We start from the raw sequence: 18,562 nt of genomic DNA on the forward strand, positions 1-18,562 counted from the left end.
AATTATTGAATATTTTGGTTGGTGATTTGCATAGAGCCTATTTTAAATATATAAAAAATAATTAATAATCAATATAATATATGGTAATAAAATTAACAACTTAAATAAACAGTATATAGGATATCTTTATATATTTTGCGCCTATATTATTTGTTATCCTTTTTTTTTCATTTAAATATAAATACATACAACGATCATCATTAAAACACATTAGGGTCTTGCTAATAAGAACTATTTATATTTTTTATTAATTCCTTTAGCTTCGTGTATGTTTCTGTATGTCAACGAGACAGCCCCTGACATGACTGACAGCTCATTATCCAATCACATTTTTTCAATAGACTGGGGGCGGGCTCTATGACGTCACTTTGTAGGCGGATCGGCTGTTAGCGTCACAACTGAAACTGAAATGAGACATTAGTAATAAAAACTATAGTGAATATATATATATATATATATATATATATATATATATAATAACTAAAACATATGAAAGCATTTAAAAACAAGGTGCATTAAAAGCCAATTAATCTTTGATTAATATGAAATTTTGAATTAAAACCCGATTCCCTTGTACTATTTGATACAATTCTAGTGCATTTATTCTATTAAATAACAGTAGAGTGAAAGCGTTTTTGGATATGGTAAGATTAAACTTCTTTTAGTGAATACCGTCTTTTTTTAAGAAACGTAAAAAAAAAAAAAAATCAGTGGGGTGTAAGTGTGTTTTATGTCGCAGAATAAAACGTGAAAGTATCCTGAGCTTGTGTGAACCACGGACTTTATTTTACGGGATTAACATCCCAAAGTCTCAAGGCTCCACCAATGAACAGTAAGGAGGCGGTGCTCTGAGGAAATCATATCTCCAAACAGGAAGAAGTCAGAACGAGTGCATCTTTATCAGGTATGTTTATTATGACTCTCCTTTTTACACAAAGTTTACAATTTATTCCAGCGATCAATAAATATATTAACGTGAGTTCTCTTCAGCAAGAGTAACCGTTAACAAGAACGGGCCACGTGCATTTTCATAATAGTTGTCTTAGCATGCTAGCTCCTTGATCAGCTCCATAACAAATCAGTGTTTTTCCATCACTGCTCAGTTTCTTAATAATGCTCCAGAAAGTTTAGGTTTTTCTTCATATGTGCTAAATCCAAATATATAATATATAAAAAATATAATTGTGCTTCTTTATTTAAATTGAAAGGCATTCATCTGTTTGGACTAATTTAGCAGATATATTGGCATGACTCCTGGGAAGTAGAAATGAAGCGTGGGAACTGGCGATCGAGTGGCACGGACCGTCATCGACAGCACAGTCCGTCACAGTGGCGGAGCAGACACCGTTCAGCCCACGAGGAGCAGGAATATAGGTAACTTACACAGACTGAGGCTATCGTTTTCACCTGGACACTCTTTTAAATGAAAATGATGTAATTTACTAGCCATCATGTTGTCGCAAACCTGTTTGAGCTCTTTTGTGGAAGACAAAAGGTGATGTCAAGGAGAAAGAATGCCTCAGTAATATTCACTTGTATTGTGTGGACAAAAGATGCAGTCAAACTGAATTGTGTTTCCACAAAAGATAGTCATGCAGGTTTGAAACAACATGAGGGTGAATAATGTTTTTTTTTTAGTGAACAATTCTAAAGTGTCCATACTAAAGTATTGAGACGTAGAGTCAGCCGTTTTGGTAATACTTGTATTTAACTTTATATTAGCCATTAACATTAGTCCTTTTTCTAGTTCTGAAAGCACAGCAGGTGATGCAGGTCCGTCCACAGCATCCTCGTCTGCACCAGGTAAACTTTACTGGTTTTTTTTTTCTCGGCTCATCTTTCTGCTATATCAGTCCAAATTAATCCATTTAACCATTAACCGTTATTATTAACAGAGTTGCCAGGTTTCTACTTTGACCCAGAGAAGAACCGCTACTTTCGTTTGTTGCCTGGACACAACAACTGTAACCCTCTGACAAAAGAAGGGCTCCAGAAAAAGGAAGAGGAGAGAAAGAGATCTGCGCTGCTGGCAGAGGATGATGGTCCTAGGAAGGTGAGTTGGGGAAATATTCAATATGTCCCCTAGCTATACATAAATGTAGTACGGATAGTCCACACTGCTTGTATCAAATTTTTGCACAAAATTTCAACTATAAAGTTATTTGAGAGAAATCTATGGATGTTTTTGGGACAAGCATAGCTGCAGTACTTGGATGGATTTTGTCGGTAATAAATCATTATGTTGAGGTGTGCAGGTGTTTTTCTTTCTCATTGTTTCTCATTTCGTTTCATGTTTAGAAAGCTCCCAGGACTGGGCTGAATTCTGCATTGCTGTTACAGAAGAGACATCTGGGTCTGCTGCCTCCTAGCTCCTATTCTAGGTATGACATAAAATAGCATGCGAACACAACCAGGAAAAAAAATTGCATCTCAAAATGAATTCGATTCCAAGGGTGTTCTCATTTTACAGGCTGATCCATGAAGTGAAAGTGAGTGGGATGCACCGTCACCAGCTGGAAGTGCAGAGATCCAACTCCACCAGCCCAAACACCGATAACTTCCATCTCATTGTTGTAAGACTCTCATTTAAGGGAAAAACGTAAAACTTGATTTCTGTGGCAACTCCATTTAAATGTGTTCTCAGTGGAAAAACAGTTATTACATGTTATACATGTTATTCTGAGGACAGACAACTTGAGAACAGTCAAAAAAGAAATGTAGTTTTTTCATGGAAATGGATTGCTCCTGGCAGGTGTTACTGGAAGTTTTGGCCTCCAGTTGTCTGTTCTTTGAAAAACTAGCAGAAGGAGTGATTACGTTTTGGCAGTGATTGTGGTTTCAGTCTTGACTGTGTTTTTCTTTTTTCTGGATGCATCTGATTAGGCAGATTCAGCTTGTGAGCGAGTCTTCACAGTAAATGATGTGTCGCACGGAGGCTGCAAGTATGGCATAATGAATTTCCATGGCTGCAGAAAAGGCTCTCTGTCGGTGGAGATGTGCGATAACCTTTATTTTACTAACCGCAAGGTAATCAGAGAAATTTACAATGAATTCCTTCCAGCAAAAATAAGGTGTTTCGTAGTACTGTGTCCTTTTCATTTTGTTTCAGGTGAACTCTGTATGCTGGGCCTCTGTGACACACACAGACTCGCATGTTCTGTATCCTTCAAACAATTCAGGTTCTAAAAACTACATCTTACAATTATTTTATGCTTATTTTGAACCTGTAGGTCTGTATTGTGGTTTTTACTAAATGAACGCTAATCATAACCTGTTAACACAACATAAATTGTTAACATCACCACATAACCGATGTGGAGGGGGTTAATATCATCGTTATTTGAATACATTTAGTCTTTCTTCATTCAGATTTCCCTTTGTTAATTGTGAAATACTTCTATGAATCTAAGCCAAATAATAACTCTTAGTTTGAATAAAGTGCATAATCATTACAATAGGAGCATACCTGTATATTTACTCTATTAATGACTATTAGTCAATCACTAAAAAGTCACAAACATCTCTAAGCGATGAGCAAGTGTTTCTTGACAAGTCTTTTTAGATTGTGTTTGGTGGGCATTTCTCAGACCCCAGGCTGTGTCAGTTTATTACCTGCTTCTCTCTTCAGCAACTTCAATCCAGGTACAAATCGTTTTCTTTAGGGTCTCCCACATTTTTTAATTTGTTTTCCCTTTATTAAACTGAAAGGACTTTTTGTTCCATCAGATCAACCAGGGATGCTGTGCAGTTTTAAGATCTCCACAGCTTGGTCATGTGCATGGTGCCTCAACCCACAGGCTGATAAAACCTTCAGCACTGGTGAGGTTATGACTCTTTGTTTGTATGTGTTTCTACAATTTGCTGTTGGAATGAAAATTACTTTTTATTTTTATTTATTTATTTTTTTATACCTAGGCCTTTCTCGACAAGTGATTGTGACGGATGCTGTGACCGGACGGAGAGCGACATACCTCGCAGGCAGTGACGTTCTAGCTCAACAGTTTGCCGTGAGGGTGAGAATAGAACAATGCTTTTTTGGGGCCATGGCGCAGTTGTAGTGCATATGCTTGTGGTTTGAATCTAACCTGCATCATGTCTGTCATCTCCTACTCCAATCTCCCTCAGTTTTACTATAATTTGAATGTGCTCATGGTCATTTTCACCTCATTAAAATGTTTTACAGAAAGATTTGATTTGTGTAGTGCTGCATCTATACCACTAAATTTGATAAGTCCAAGTCAACATCTCACAAAAGAAAAGTGCACCTTTTGAAGTGCATAAAAGTCCTAAATATAAAGTTCAAACTAAATCCTGTATTAATAAATATCTGTTCTATACCATGTTTAAACTCTCCAGGATTTTACTAAGTTATAGTAAACAGCAGTTTTTGGTTGATCAAAAAAACAATAGCCAACAGTTATCTAGTTTACAGAATTATTCCTCTTCTTCTTTTTTTTTTCACTTTTAATAATTACATTCTGCAGGGGAAAGCTTTTGTAAATATTAGCTCATGTTTTTTTTTCTTTATGCATTGTTCCTCGTATGTTAGGCTCCCGTGCTGTTCAACGGCTGTCGCTCAGGAGAGATCTTCAGCATTGACCTGCGTCAGCGTGACCGGGGTCGCACTCACGGTTGGAAGACCAACCGCTTCTTCCAGGAGTCGGCCATCACCTCGATCCAACTGCTACAGGACGAGAACTACCTACTCGCTGCTGACATGCTGGGCAAGGTCTGTCTGTGATAAGCAACTAAAATGACCATCATGCTATTAATAACAATTTGGAGCTTTGAATGATCCAACTTTTATTCTCCCTTCATACTGTCACTGAGCAGATAAAGCTGTGGGACATCCGTGTTAAGCGCTCTGTTAAACAGTATGAAGGACACCATAATGAATATGCCTACCTACCCATTCATGTCAATGAGCCAGAAGGATTGCTGCTTGCTGGTACATCTTTTTCATATAAACTCAGTTCAGTTCAGAGCAGTGCAATGCTTGTACCACATCTCATTGTGTGCTGTTTGCAGTGGGTCAGGACTGCTACACCCGGCTCTGGAGCCTCCACGACAGCCGTCTCCTCAGGACCATCCCCTCACCTCACCCTGCTGGGAAAGACTCGATCCCAAATGTGGTGTTTTCCTCCCAGCTGGGTGGTAGAAGAGGACTTCCTGGACTCCTTATGGCTGTTCGTCATGATCTGTACTATTACTCTTATGACAAAGACTATCAGGATGGACTAACACTGGAGGGTCAGTTCTAACAGTTACCATCTAAAAACGAAAATCAAGCTGCTGTGTGGAAAATACATCTGTTGTCCTATTGACCACAATGTTGCCATTTTACCATTTGACTTTAGTTTTTTTTTTTAAATAAATATTCTGGATTAGACTATGATGGATTCAGAATACTTATTGTCTGTTACATCATCAGTAGATGGATCGTTGTAAAAGATAGTCACTTTAAACATACCTTCTTAAATGCAATTTCATGTTTGAAATTTTTCATTTCTTTTGGGGGAAACATTTTAAACCAAATATGTTGGACGTTTTTAAAAAAAATAAAAGGGGGTAAAACCATTCTCCAATGTTCAAAATAAATCCAATCTTTGTTTGTCTGTAACTTTAGTTCAGATCCCAACATGAATTTAATATTTTAACAGTTTTGGTTTGTAAAATCACAACGTTGGACCCCATTGACTGTCATTTTATAGGGAAAAATCTAATCTAATCTAAATATCTTCTTTTATAAACATACAGGTGTGAAACAAAATGATGGTGAGTAGATAATGACCACATTGTTGGTTTTTTTTGGGGGGGGGGGGGGGGGGGCTATTATAATTTATTAGGAAGGTGCACTGTCCCTTTAAGTACAAATATGCATTTACACATTTTTATATTTAAGCCACACTCTTGGAGGTACTCAAGTCTAATTTAATTAGCATACAAGGTGCAAAGAACATAAAATAATATTCATGTTTCTTATGTCTGTGTCAGTCATGTTCGGTCATCCACACATGATGGCTCACTGAGTCTACCATAACCTGATTCTACATAATGAGTGTTCATTTGGCCAAGAAAACAATTTAACTGACAGTGATCGTAACACACACCAGGGGCTAAATAAGAGCAACTATCGTCTGACAACATGAGATTTATGCAGATTGGCATCTCTTTTGACACGTAATTTATACGGTTTCATCATGGCTTTTTGTTAAGAGTCCCTATTCAATTTGATTCGGAAAAAGTGGTACTCATTCATTAAAAAGGTCAGTTTTTAAAAACTTTAAAAAAAAAAAACATCCTGCTCGAATACACATTTAAATGAAATGATCGCCGTCTGATAGTTTAGCGTGATCATGCCAGATCTGTTTCATGATAGAAACAATCTAAAATCTACTCTGGGGTTTCTTGAAGGGTAAAGGAATGCTAAACAATCAATCAATTGTCAATTGACAATCTTGTGATTTAAACAAGTAAAAGCAAATTTTCTTAAAATTGAAAATAGAATAACACAACAAGATGGTAGACAATCATATGTGTGCACCGGTCTATGTATCACGTAGAGGCCATATGTTAGCTGCCTTTACCCACAGGAAGGCCCATTTGGATCTGCAGTCACAGAAATGGAACGGACATCATTCATATTTTGCACCTTTGATCATGTTTAACTTTTTTTTTTCTATCTTGTTTAAACCCATTCTGTAGATTTTCCCCAAAACGTTCATTCCAATTTTCCGTCTGGGCCTGCCCACAGGTAACATACTGCATGGTAGACAAAGGATTTGTCCAGGGTTTGACATGCATGTATTTTCCTGCTGGATTTAACCTTTAAAAGAAGAAATTACGTAGGCCATTACTTGTTAAAGTGTGAACAGCTTATGTAGGAGCATGATGTGAATGAAGTGTTGGAACAAACAATCCTCTCAAACAATCATTCATTGGATTCAGTGCTTCTTCCTTCCCAACTTGTTTTGAAGCACTGAGGTCAAATACGATGGTGTCTTATAATGGTGAGCGATGTTCGGTTCTGCTAGAGCTCTCCAGATTTCTGGCTGCAGGTGATGCACACCCGCACTGGATGGTCCCAACCCCTGGAGGGCACGGCCCGGCGATCAGAGGAGCAATCGTTACATACTCCTTGTCCACATGCACGGCAGTGATGGATTGAGAGACGGGCATTAAACTCACGCTGGCACTGGTGGCAGCAATGGATGTCTTGGTCAGGGACCCAATATGCTGGACGGGCGGCATCTTTTACCAGACCTAGTAAATGCATTTAATCATTTATACATGCTGAGATATTCCTGCACAAGTATGTAACTGTTCTGGAATTGAAATGCTTAATCCTAAAGATCAAAGAAAATTACTTAACCTGTTAACTGTCACTCACATTTTTGAACATAGACTTGAAAGTGCATGATCCAAACCTACATTTTTATAATTCATGACTGAAAACATTTTGTAACACGACTATGATGTACCATTTTCATGGTAATGCAATGTTTGATTTTAAAATGGGTTTCAAAGGATGAATTGTGAGATTTCAAGTTTTCAAGTGATATATAATTTCTGATGATTTCTAAAGTGTAGATTAGTGATAGAAAAAAAAGGCTTTTTTTTTTTTTTTTTTTTCAAAGGTCAGAACTCCTGTTATGTAGGTTTTTGAGGTGCACTCTTGCCATAAATTAATCTATTACTTTTCCTACATAATATTTAACAAAATGAGATTGGTAAAAGATCTATTTAGGAGTCTTAGACCTTTCCAACGATATATATAGTTTGTCATGATTAGATTAGGATTGAACTGTAATATAGTGAAGTAAACGTAGGCGTCCCGTGTACGGGACGCGATGACAGGTAACAGGTTTTAAACAAGCCTAAGGTTTATTATTAGTAAACATTATAACATATTGACACTCAACAGTATTTCCAGTGTGTGTTCACATTAGCATTAACATACTGTCATGTTAACATTTTTATAGGCTCTAAGACGAGTGAAGAACTCACCAAGAGGGATGTCTATAGCAGTGACTACCGCTCCTAAAGTGTTCTGAACAGCTTCTCCCACCTTCCTGGCAATCAGAGTCCCACCTTGCTCCTCTTCCAGTGCTGCATCCAGTAGTTCTGTGTGAGACCAGTTTTGATATTATTCATATTATGGATTCAAATACTGCATGTTTATGTCACAACATGTTGCATCAGGTTCCGACACCAAGTGTGTAGTACTTTCAAAATGATTCAAACATGTGTAAACCATGCATTTTTGTGATTTTTTACATTATTTAGCAAGGCATTATTTAAGATATAAATGATTTGCCTCAATGCACAGCAGATTATAATAAAACAATTACTTTGAGCCTCTTTCTTGATTAGTTTTGAAATTACAATATGTATATACAGTACAATATATACACTACTATGCAAAAGTTTGGTACTGTTATAGCTGCTGAAAATTCCGTTTTGCCATCACATGAGTAATTTAAATTTATTAAAATAAAATGTTGTTAAATTCTTCTGCGATACCTTCTGGAATTCCTCTGTTTTGAAAACAGGCATCACAGACTCGCACAGGTGCCAGGCCCCAACCTCTCTCCGGGACTGGCCGTGTCTTAGAGGAGCAGCCGTCACAGAAACCTTCTCCACAAGCCCGACAGTGGTGCTTTGTATCATTATCTTGGAACTCCTCTCCACAGTTTCTACATCTCTGGAAAACGTTTTAGTGTTTCAGTGGAGACTTCTCATCATTAAAAAGACATGTTCAAATTGCCTAGCATTAAAACTCACAATGATGAGAGAATTAGGCTTCCAGTAAGCTGGGGCAATCTGGTCGGTTAACCAGGCAGTGACGGCTTTAGCAGGCTTGACGCTTAGCTCTGAAACAGACTGAGCCATATAGTTCACTCCATCCAGCAGCCTCTGCGCAGCGTTGTTGTTGTCCTTCAGGAATCCGTCGGACTGAGACGTAAATGTGAAGGTAAACAAAGCTTGTTCTTTTTGCTATATAAATAGTAGAAACATGGGATAAAAAGATTACTCTCACCCCTGGCCAGACATGCTGGATTTCAGTCCGAACCACTGTATCAACAGGGTCCTGGTTCCCATACCAGTACTGCCTACTTCTATAGATCACCGAACAGTTTGGACACTCGATCACATATCTGCAAAGGAAAAAGCACAACTTAGTCCTGTATGTCTAAATGAACTTAACTAAATGCACTTTATACAGCTATAATTCAATAACATGACTCACCCAGACCAGGCGTATATGGCCAAGCCAAACCATGGTGAGTCAGAGGATGCCGTCGTCTTTGGAACCACAATTACCTCTTTTCCACTCTCATAACAAACCTGGAATAGCAGGTTAACACACATAATGTCAGACGTGGACAGTCACAAAGCACGTGTAGCCTATAGGGTCAGGTCACGCGTTGCATTGTTTACGACCTACCTTGCAGGTATAGATGCGATTATCATAGTGCGCTGAATAGCGGCAGCGGTGTTTAGCCTCATGTGCCACACCCTCTCGTAGGTGATTCATGCTGTTTTTACAGCCAGAGCTAAAAAAATAAACAAAAACATGCCACCAAGTATTAGGGTGCATTCACACCTGTATTGTTTGGTTCGACTGAATCGAACTCAAGTTTGTTTACCCCCACCTTGATGTGGATCTATTGGGCAAGTGTGAATATAGCAATCTCACTCTGGTGCGCACCAAACAACCGCTGAAGAGGTGGTCTCGCCCCAACTCCAAACAAACTCTGGTACACTTGAGTTTTTCTTTCCAATGAATGGATGACCATTAGCACATGTGTGGTTTTGTTTACAGTTTCTTGTTGACTTGCAAAAAGGGCAGTGTGAAAGCGAACCACAGCAAACAAAAAAAAGAATTATCTATTTTATTTGGTCCAGACCAATTTCCTGGTGTGAATACACCCTTAGATTCACATTTGTTTAAACATCTAATTCAGAACAGGCTTCAGGAGGGTGTACATGCGAGGAATTTTGCACCTGCATTACAAGAGTCAAAACTAGTATAGTCATATGTCTAATTACTAGTTTAGCCACCTGTGTGGAACCATTCAAAATAACTCCTTTGAACCAGTTCTTTTAGATGTTTCACCCAGACCAGTTCTCAACATTTATGCAAATTACTCAACTGTAAAAAAAAAAAAAAAAAAAAAAGGAAAAGAAAATAACTTTCTTTGTGGGTAAAAATATACAAAATAATTTTACATGCTTAAATGTTACTCTGGGATATATCAGAACCATTTAAAGCAATATCTCTATATTTATTTTTTATTTTTAAACAATCCTTTGAAGCGGATAGGCCTACAAGCAATTTGGACCTGCATAATTTAAATACATAGAAAGCTCTTTGGCTAATTGAATCAACCTTATAAATATATATATTTTTTGTGCTTCATAATCGGCATTAAAATGGCATTAAAAATCTGAATCTTTGAACCACATTTGTAATATGACAATGTTATTTAACAGAAACAATTGGTTAAAAGTTTGGGGTCAGTGATTTTTTTTATTATTAATTACATTTATTCAGCAGCCAAGGATGCATTCAACTGATCAAAAGTGAATGACAGTAATGGCTGCTTAATATTTATCTTTGCCATCACAGGAATAAATTACATTTTGAAATATGGAACAATAATTAAAAAAAAATGTAATCATATTTCACAATATTACAATTTGCACTGTATTTTTGATTGAATGCAGCTTTGGTAAACTTAAGAGACCACTAACCCCAAACTCTCTTCTATATGAGTGTTGCTTTAGAAATCCTAAACCGATTTGAAATCATAAGTGCAGTGATTCCTGAGATGCGAAGACTTACCCACAGCTGAGGCAGATGCTGGAGCAGGTAAAGTATTCATCTGGAAAAAAAGAGTTGCTTGCCAGATGCTCATCAGGAATCTCTCCGCTGAAGCACTCACTCAAAGCCTGGAGAACAAGAGCTTGATCAGCCACACAAACTACAGTACATTTCAACTTCCACATCTTCATGTCATCGATAGGCTAAAAGAATTATTGAGCTTAACAATGACAAAAATAAATAAACACCTGCAAGGCTTTGTAGATGACACCAGCAGAACGTGGAGATCGTGTAGTGTTGTTGTCTAACTGCTGCTCCACGCTGCGCAGCAGACCGCCGAAGTCAGTCGGGGGGTTGTGGGTTCGAGTGCCCCGGTACTGAATAGAGCTGAATGCTTCTGGAAAGAGGCCAAGCTTTCGGAAACGTTCCTGAAGAAGCCGCTCAGCTGATTCTAATGGCTTGTCTACAGGGGTGTGAAAGAGAGGTAGTATGTACTCATTATTTCTTATACCATATCTATTTCAAAGTCATTCCTAACTTGTTGGGTGAGAAGGACAGCAACATGAAAAACACCCAAAACCAAAAACTAACCTGAGCCTAATAACTTGGTGTGGACGGTCTCATGGAAGATTATAACAGCAGGACCCAGAGTTGAAAGGGGCACGTCCAAACCACAGCGTGCAGTTGTGGCTTTCAGCTCCTTCGTGAAATGCTTTAGATACGCATCTGATGCATCTCCAAGAAACTTGAAAAGATCATCATGTAGCCGGTCAGCATGTGTCCGATAGATGACCAGATCGGAGACTGCGAGCACCTTCAGGAGGAGGCGGGTTCGTTGTCCAATGTTAGTTCCTGCCCCCAGAAGTCCCTCTGTGTCAACAACCACCACCTTATGAAGAGGGTCCAGTGCTCCCCACACCCCAACGGTGCAGGATTCCTGGGTTGGAGATGTCTTGAAAACTTCACGACCCAAAAAGAAAGTGTGATTGAGGGTGTGGGATTTGCCTTCTCCAGTGTTGCCGAAAATGGACACCACCTTCAAGAGCTCCTCGGGGCTACAGCCTAACTTCCTCACAAACTCCTCCTCATCCTTGACCTGTTCAGGTTGTGGAAATAAATATAGTTTAAGAATGAGTCTCACCTCACTCAATATCACACGTTTTTCTTCTGTCACATTGTTTTAGTTTTCCTACTTTCTAAAAAAGAGGGTCTAGTGCCAATCAATGAGCTCCATATCAGCACTCGTCCAACGCCACTCAGCCAATCAAATTTGAGAACCAGAATTAAGACTCTATAAAGAGGAGGAAAGCTGTACTGCAGCACAGGAATTGCACAAGCTGAGTTAACTTACCTGCATATCTTCCTTTTCATCCACTAGAAGAAAACTGGTGACTTGATCAAGTTTAGCTTTCAACGCATCCAGCTGTTCATCTCCAGTGCTGCAGTTCTTCTCCACGGGTTTCGGGGGAGAGTAGGCAGTGATGGGGTGCTTTCTTTTACTGACCCCACTGTGAGTCCTTTTTTGACAGTCCAAACACAGGTTGATTTTACATCCCTGACAGCGCACTACTGCTCTCAGCCGACCCCCGTTCGGAACGCCCCCGTCCCCTTTACATGAATCGCAGTAAGGTATGTGGCCAGGTGAGATCCGGGTCCTGTCGTGGTTCCTCAAGCGCTCCTGACGGTGGAGCTCCAGCTCGCAGCGGACGCACTGAACGCTGCCGCATTCGTCGCACTCGAAGGCGGCCTCGTCGGAGCCACCGCAGGCGTAACTCTCCTGACAAACAAGGACGCCGTTCACCCCCTTCCCCATCGACGAGCCCTGACTGTTCATTATACGTCTAAATATAACAGCGAGGTAGCGAACCGAACGGAAGCAACCGAGTTTAAAGTACTACAGTCCCTCTGTAAATACACTGACTATATTCCTCAAAGTTGAAACAACTAAATTACAGCAGAGACCAACAAGACAGATGATATTTAATGCCTCAGATATGATGCCTTTGAGATCCTAAACAAAATAATTTACTTGTTTGCTTTGAATTTCATTGGAATTCAAAATGTGATGTGTCAGATTATGACACTGGCTTAAAATCAAATATTCAATATGAACTATAAATAGATCAGTTGACATCAGTATAGCACTGCCAGTATGTCAGCTTTCTTGTTGATTTTAAACCGATCAAGCGGTCTAAAGTGTCTAAACTTATAAACTACAACCAACAACCACCGACATGCATTTATTGGCACAAGAAACTAGTAAGAAAACAGCTACATTCGGGTGTTGTTATCGCCCTGGGCTTTGTTAACGTACTCGAGCTAGCTGAGCTTAGCATACGTGTTTGTAAAAACACCTTAAATTTCAAAGACTACAAATACTAGGGGGTTAGAAATATCACTAATGCAGCTGAATTAATAATTGTTTAGTATCGTTCAGACTGTCCTTATAGTATGTTAACCCAACAACACCGCTTTGACCGAACAAAACAAGTTGATTTCGAGCCAGAATCACACCGCAGTTTTCATCAAACAAGCTGCTGAATTCCCTGAAACATCGCGCGCGACAACGACCCTTTGTTTAACACAAATTAATAAGCCGGTTGATGTCAAGAGAACTGTTTTTTTCCCCACCAGTTTGTAAAACGATTCCCCTCCCCGGTAGATTCGGGTAAATGTTGTTGCCAGGTCAAATCAGCTGATCGGCTTGTTTTCACTGGAGCGGCTGTCAAAGGTTACCAGCCGCGAAGACCGATGGGAAACCGAGTCCATTCTCCACAGAAGCAGTGGTCGAGTTCGAATGGTGAGTGCATACAAGGGGACAGACTACTAGATAATTCTTCAAATCTTTAAAGTATGTTTAAAAAAAAAAAAAAAAAAGTAGGCTACTTGCAGATGAAATAAAGTTAATGACCAATTGTGAGCCTGGACCACAAAACTCAGATTTATAAATAATCTGAATAAATTAGCTTTCCATTGATGTATGGTTTGTTAGGATCAGACAATATTTGGCTGAGATGCAACTATTTGAAAATCTGGAATCTAAGGGTGCAAAAAATCTATATACGGAGAAAATTGCCTTCAAAGTTGTCCAAATTAATTCTTAGCAATGCATATTACTTATCTCAAAAATAAGATTTGATATATTAACAGTATGAAGTTTACTAAATATCTTAATGGAACTAATGATTTTTGGCATAAAAGAAAAATAGATCATTTTGACCCATACAATGTTTTTTTTTTTTTTTTTTTTTTTTAGTTTGCTATTGCTACAAATTACCCCAGCGATTTAAGACTGGTTTTGTGGTCCAGGATAACAATTGTTTCTTAACACTTAAACCCGAAAAGTGCACTTTGCAATGTCAAATACGTTTTAAGTACATTTAATTATTTTCATGTTTTGTTGTGGTTTAAAGGTACGCTTAAAATGTAGACTGACATATTAAAGCACATGTGAAGCACTTGATTAAATCTAAAATTAAGTGAAAACTTTTAAAGTTTAAACTATTAGTTTATTCACTAATTAGTTACTTTCATTTAATTGTAAATAGTATACAAATTAGTTCAAAATTATATTTTAAATAATATTTCTGTAACGAGAGTACTCTTTTAAAACGTTTTCTAAAGTGTAAAGTACATTGTGTTCATTCACAAAGAATATGCTTTTAAAAAGTCACTTTTATAACTAGTAAGCATAATCATTGTATGGACTATATTGAGACAACGTTTATTTTTTCACAAATAAAAAGCCAGGATCTGAAGGACAGAGATTTTCCACACTCCAGTCCATTAGGTGGCGGAAAAACACGATTCTATTCATGTTCCAACGGCTTACCCCATAAGAAGAAGATAACGCTGTTTGTTGTCAAGTGATTAGCAAAGCAAAGCTATTTATTCCTGAATCATATAATGTTCTGACGGTGATCGACATGGCCGAGGAAGAGTTCACAGACATAAACGGCAACTTGATATCTTTAGACTGCCAAACTCACTCGGCTTTCTGCAGAGAGTTCACAGTCACCTCACCGAAGCTGTCTTTGCGTAAGGTGATGGTCTACACCTGCTTCATATGGTTATTTGCTTATGCTGTATTTTTCTTCACTGAGGTAAGAACATTTTATATTGCAAGAATATTAATTCCTAAGCTTTCTAATACGACAGTGAAATTCTTATAGTAATAATGTCTTTCATTTCTAGAACACGGCTGTCCTGTCGAGTGCCATTATCCTCACTTTGGTTGGGATGATGATTCATATTCACTTCGTGAAGGTGGACCATGAGACCCTTCTCATAATCGGTTCCCTCGGTGTCCAGCTGTCTTCATCTTATGCATCTGGGCGAGAAAGCACGATCTTCATTGAGATGAGCAAACTGAAAGACATCGTCATCAACGAGGCAGTTTATATGGTAAACATGCCGTTTTCTCCAGTGACTCTTGTGCATGATGGACATTTTGATCTAGAAATAGTCCAAAATAATCACCCTTTTGTTTCCGCCTCAGCACAGCATTATATACTATCTGTGCATTCTGATCAAGGACCCAGCTGATCCTGAAACAGTGGCCAGTGTTGTCCCTCTTTTCCAGGTAAGAAGCAGCTGTTGTTTTTGTGCAAAAGCAAAATGAAGAATCTTTGGCAGGTCAGTCTGTAAATGAACATTTTGCATTCTTCCGCCAGAGTTCAAAGCCTCGGCTGAATTGTTTGGTTCAAGTGTACAGGAGCTGTCAAGAGATTTTGGCACAGACCAGTTGAGACCGTGGTAATGGTTCGTTCGCTTCATACTTTACATGTTGTACATAAATGAAATTTCTGTGTCTATAAATGTTTTATGGCTCTATTTCTTTTACTTTACAGAGTCTTTCTTCGAAACCGGATAAAACCCCAGAATGAACCAGAAGTGAATTGTTGGTCATTGTCATCTACACTACATTTTTCTGTTACATGTAACGGTTTGTTAGATTTTGCATCCACAAACTTAATGGCTACAGTTCACCTCATTTAATACAATTTTTATGATCAGACATTTCATATGTTAGTGCTTCCCACTAAATATGGGAAGTCGTGGCCTAATGGTTAGAGGGTTGGACTCCCAATCGAAGGGTTGTGAGTTCTAGTCTCGGGCCGGATGGAATTGTGGGTGGGGGAATGCATGAACAGCTCTCTCTCCACCTTCAATACCACGACTTAGGTGCCCTTGAGCAAGGCATTGAACCCCCAACTGCTCCCCGGGCGCCGCAGCATAAATGGCTGCCCACTGCTCCGGGTGTGTGCTCACAGTGTGTGTGTGTGTGTTCACTGCTCTGTGTGTGTGCATTTCGGATGGGTTAAATGCAGAGCACAAATTCTGAGTATGGGTCACCATACTTGGCTGAATGTCACTTCACATTTCTTCACATTTTTTTTATTTATTTTTTTTCATTTACTCCTAATTTTGATATTTAACCTTTTGGTAGTAAGTGTTTGAACTGTTTTCTATATTAATATTGCAATGAATGTAGCTGGTTTTTCCTTCTGATTCTGATCTTAGTTAGCCACTAGGGGGACATGTGTGCCAAATTTTGAGATCTGGAGCAATGATTTTAGTGATCTACTATTTTAATAGTTTAACCATATGACATTTTAATTAAAAAAAAAATTCCTATTAAAAAATAAAGCTGTTTTAATTAAATACTTAAAAAAAATCTCTGTATTTTATGTATGGCAAATCAGTGTATTCAGCTTTTAAAGCAGATTTTACTTGGCCACCATTGTTTTGGGTCACTGGAGGGATTATGCTAATGCATCTCATTTACTTTTTGGTGGGTCAGCATTTAACTGTTCCCGCTTTTGTCAGGTTGTCTTGTTACCCAAAGCAGTTTATGTCTGAGGTTAAGCATACGGTCTCCACTCATTGTAAGTTTATCTGAGCTCTAATTCACAGCACCACAAAGCTTCTGAGTTACTTTGGTGATTTAAAAACTAAGTAGTTGAATTAATAATTATGTTATCAATGTCTAGATTACATTTACATTTTAGAAATAAGTGGAACTGTCTGTACCAAGTAAATGCTTTCTAGAGGTCAGACAACAGAAGGCAAATGAAGCTTTCTTGCAATATCAGGTTCGTAGTATTTCTGGTGCGCAGCTGTTGTGAACATCCACCAGACTATAGCTCTTACTGTGGTTTTGTGGAACACAAAACCTTTAGTTGATGTCTTTCTTTACTTGGGATTCTCCTAACGTTTTCCATGCCACATTTGTATTTAAATATTCGAGTTCCTTATAAGAACTAATTACCAGTTGTTGCATAGACATGTGCTAAAGTTGTCATTCAAGTTTACCTGTTTGGGAAAAGGACCAGGAAACCACCCATGTTTATTTGCTCATGCGGTTTTGTGTTTATACATGGTGCAGCTTTACCTTCACTTTTAAAAGAAAATATCAGCTACGGTTAACAACCCAAAATTTAATTAATCTGGGTTCAGTAAAAGCTCATCTTAAATGACCGCAAATCTGTCACTACGTTTATTACCAAAGGACATTAGTTGCAAATAGGGCCAATTCGTTAATTTTAAAATACAAATTTTTTTAAATAGTATAGCTAGAAGATTCAACTATATTTTTGTTAACATGATTTAAGTTTCAGAAGCGATACATTACGGACCTTTTTTTGTGTGTTTTCATATATTTGAAAGTGTAATTTATTAATTTGATGACAAAAGCGTAGTTTTCAGCAGCTATTATTCCAGTTGTTAGCATCATTATGATCCTTTAGAAATTATGCTAATCTGCTGCTCATTCCTCATTATTATCAATGCTGAAAACAGTTTCGTGGAGACTGATACTGATATTTTTATGGAGAGTAAGTTCAAAAGAACATAGTTTATTTGAAATATAAACCTACTGTAACATTGTCACGGTTTAATGCATAATTGCTGGATAGAAGTATTCATTTCTTTAAAAAATGACAGGTTTGTTCCCAAGTCCCAAGTGTAAAACGACTGTAAAAATGACTGCTTTGTCAGCTTTATGTAAATGATTTTCCAAAAAAAAAAAAAAAATTTAATTTTCTTTTGCCTTTTAAATTGTCCATAAATTTTTGCCCTATTTGATTCCTTTGTAAGTTTCTCATTGTAACCTTGCTTTTTGCTCCTTTTTTGCAATAACAAATATCATGTTACAAATGCTGCTGATTGGGATTTACCCGTATTGAAATCATGCTCGAGCCCTTGAATAGAACCTAAAGGTCAGGGTTCAGAGACCTTGTTGTTATTCAAATACTGTTTCCCATGTAGCATTGCTTCATTCCCCTCTGACCATTTGGAATGACCATTCCCATACAGGCTGTGAAAACAACTCCGGGGTTTGAAATGATCCTGTTAGGTTGCTGTGAAGATGCTCCTGACAGGATAATCATCCCTCCCGGAGGTGCGAACCTCCCAGGAACTCTGCTCGGGGTGGGGGCTAGACCGTCCTACACCCCCCAGCCAGCCAACAGAGCACATCTTAAATAAGCCATCCACCATCAGCACTTTTCCAGTGAATTCAACTCAATATAACAATAAAACATCAGGGTGTTTAGCTGCTCAGATTGACATGTTTACATGTGTTCTCCAGACCCAGTGAAATGACGTTAACCACAGTTTATATCGTTGTGTATACATAAACACTCCAGAGACACGTGAGCTCACTTGGTTTATAAACGTAAGTACTCAAGTGATAAAATTTGCCATTTTCAGCTCAAGTGGGAGGAAGCCTCC

The 18,562-nt window shown here is 38.3% G+C and overlaps 3 protein-coding genes across 7 annotated transcripts; 2 read left to right on the forward strand and 1 right to left on the reverse strand.

Annotated features, from left to right (window-relative positions):
• Positions 1-758: 758 nt before the first annotated feature.
• Positions 759-5,392, forward strand: LOC127972613 (DDB1- and CUL4-associated factor 4-like). Of its 3 annotated transcripts, XM_052576246.1 has the most exons (14): positions 759-904; positions 1,235-1,374; positions 1,748-1,803; positions 1,896-2,053; positions 2,299-2,381; positions 2,471-2,573; positions 2,884-3,027; positions 3,110-3,159; positions 3,563-3,642; positions 3,727-3,819; positions 3,916-4,013; positions 4,550-4,729; positions 4,834-4,948; positions 5,029-5,392. In XM_052576246.1, the coding sequence occupies exons 2-14, from the start codon at positions 1,268-1,270 to the stop codon at positions 5,259-5,261; spliced, it is 1,500 nt and encodes a 499-aa protein (XP_052432206.1). In that variant the 5' UTR covers positions 759-904; positions 1,235-1,267; the 3' UTR covers positions 5,262-5,392. The 3 variants fall into 3 exon arrangements, with proteins under 3 accessions (XP_052432206.1, XP_052432204.1, XP_052432205.1); XM_052576244.1 differs by having other exon boundaries at positions 3,727-4,013; XM_052576245.1 differs by having other exon boundaries at positions 794-904; positions 1,238-1,374; positions 3,727-4,013.
• Positions 5,393-5,910: 518 nt separating this feature from the next.
• LOC127972612 (zinc finger FYVE domain-containing protein 1-like) lies at positions 5,911-12,662 on the reverse strand. Its single transcript, XM_052576243.1, has 11 exons — positions 12,180-12,662; positions 11,420-11,924; positions 11,077-11,291; positions 10,850-10,956; positions 9,449-9,557; positions 9,251-9,348; positions 9,041-9,158; positions 8,785-8,955; positions 8,524-8,704; positions 8,008-8,124; positions 5,911-7,263 (listed from the first exon to the last, which is right to left on the reverse strand). The coding sequence occupies exons 1-11, from the start codon at positions 12,660-12,662 to the stop codon at positions 7,031-7,033; spliced, it is 2,337 nt and encodes a 778-aa protein (XP_052432203.1). The 3' UTR covers positions 5,911-7,030.
• Positions 12,663-13,490: 828 nt separating this feature from the next.
• LOC127972614 (phosphatidylinositol N-acetylglucosaminyltransferase subunit H-like) lies at positions 13,491-16,505 on the forward strand. Of its 3 annotated transcripts, none has more exons than XM_052576247.1 (6): positions 13,491-13,628; positions 14,575-14,931; positions 15,023-15,232; positions 15,327-15,410; positions 15,502-15,589; positions 15,679-16,505. In XM_052576247.1, exons 2-5 carry the CDS (start codon positions 14,755-14,757, stop codon positions 15,574-15,576), a joined length of 546 nt encoding a protein of 181 aa, XP_052432207.1. In that variant the 5' UTR covers positions 13,491-13,628; positions 14,575-14,754; the 3' UTR covers positions 15,577-15,589; positions 15,679-16,505. The 3 variants fall into 3 exon arrangements, with proteins under 3 accessions (XP_052432207.1, XP_052432209.1, XP_052432208.1); XM_052576249.1 differs by having other exon boundaries at positions 15,502-15,583; XM_052576248.1 differs by having other exon boundaries at positions 13,493-13,628; positions 14,579-14,931.
• Positions 16,506-18,562: the final 2,057 nt, after the last annotated feature.

The sequence above is a fragment of the Carassius gibelio genome, chromosome B15, assembly GCF_023724105.1.
Source record: "Carassius gibelio isolate Cgi1373 ecotype wild population from Czech Republic chromosome B15, carGib1.2-hapl.c, whole genome shotgun sequence".
Taxonomy (NCBI): Eukaryota; Metazoa; Chordata; class Actinopteri; order Cypriniformes; family Cyprinidae; genus Carassius; species Carassius gibelio.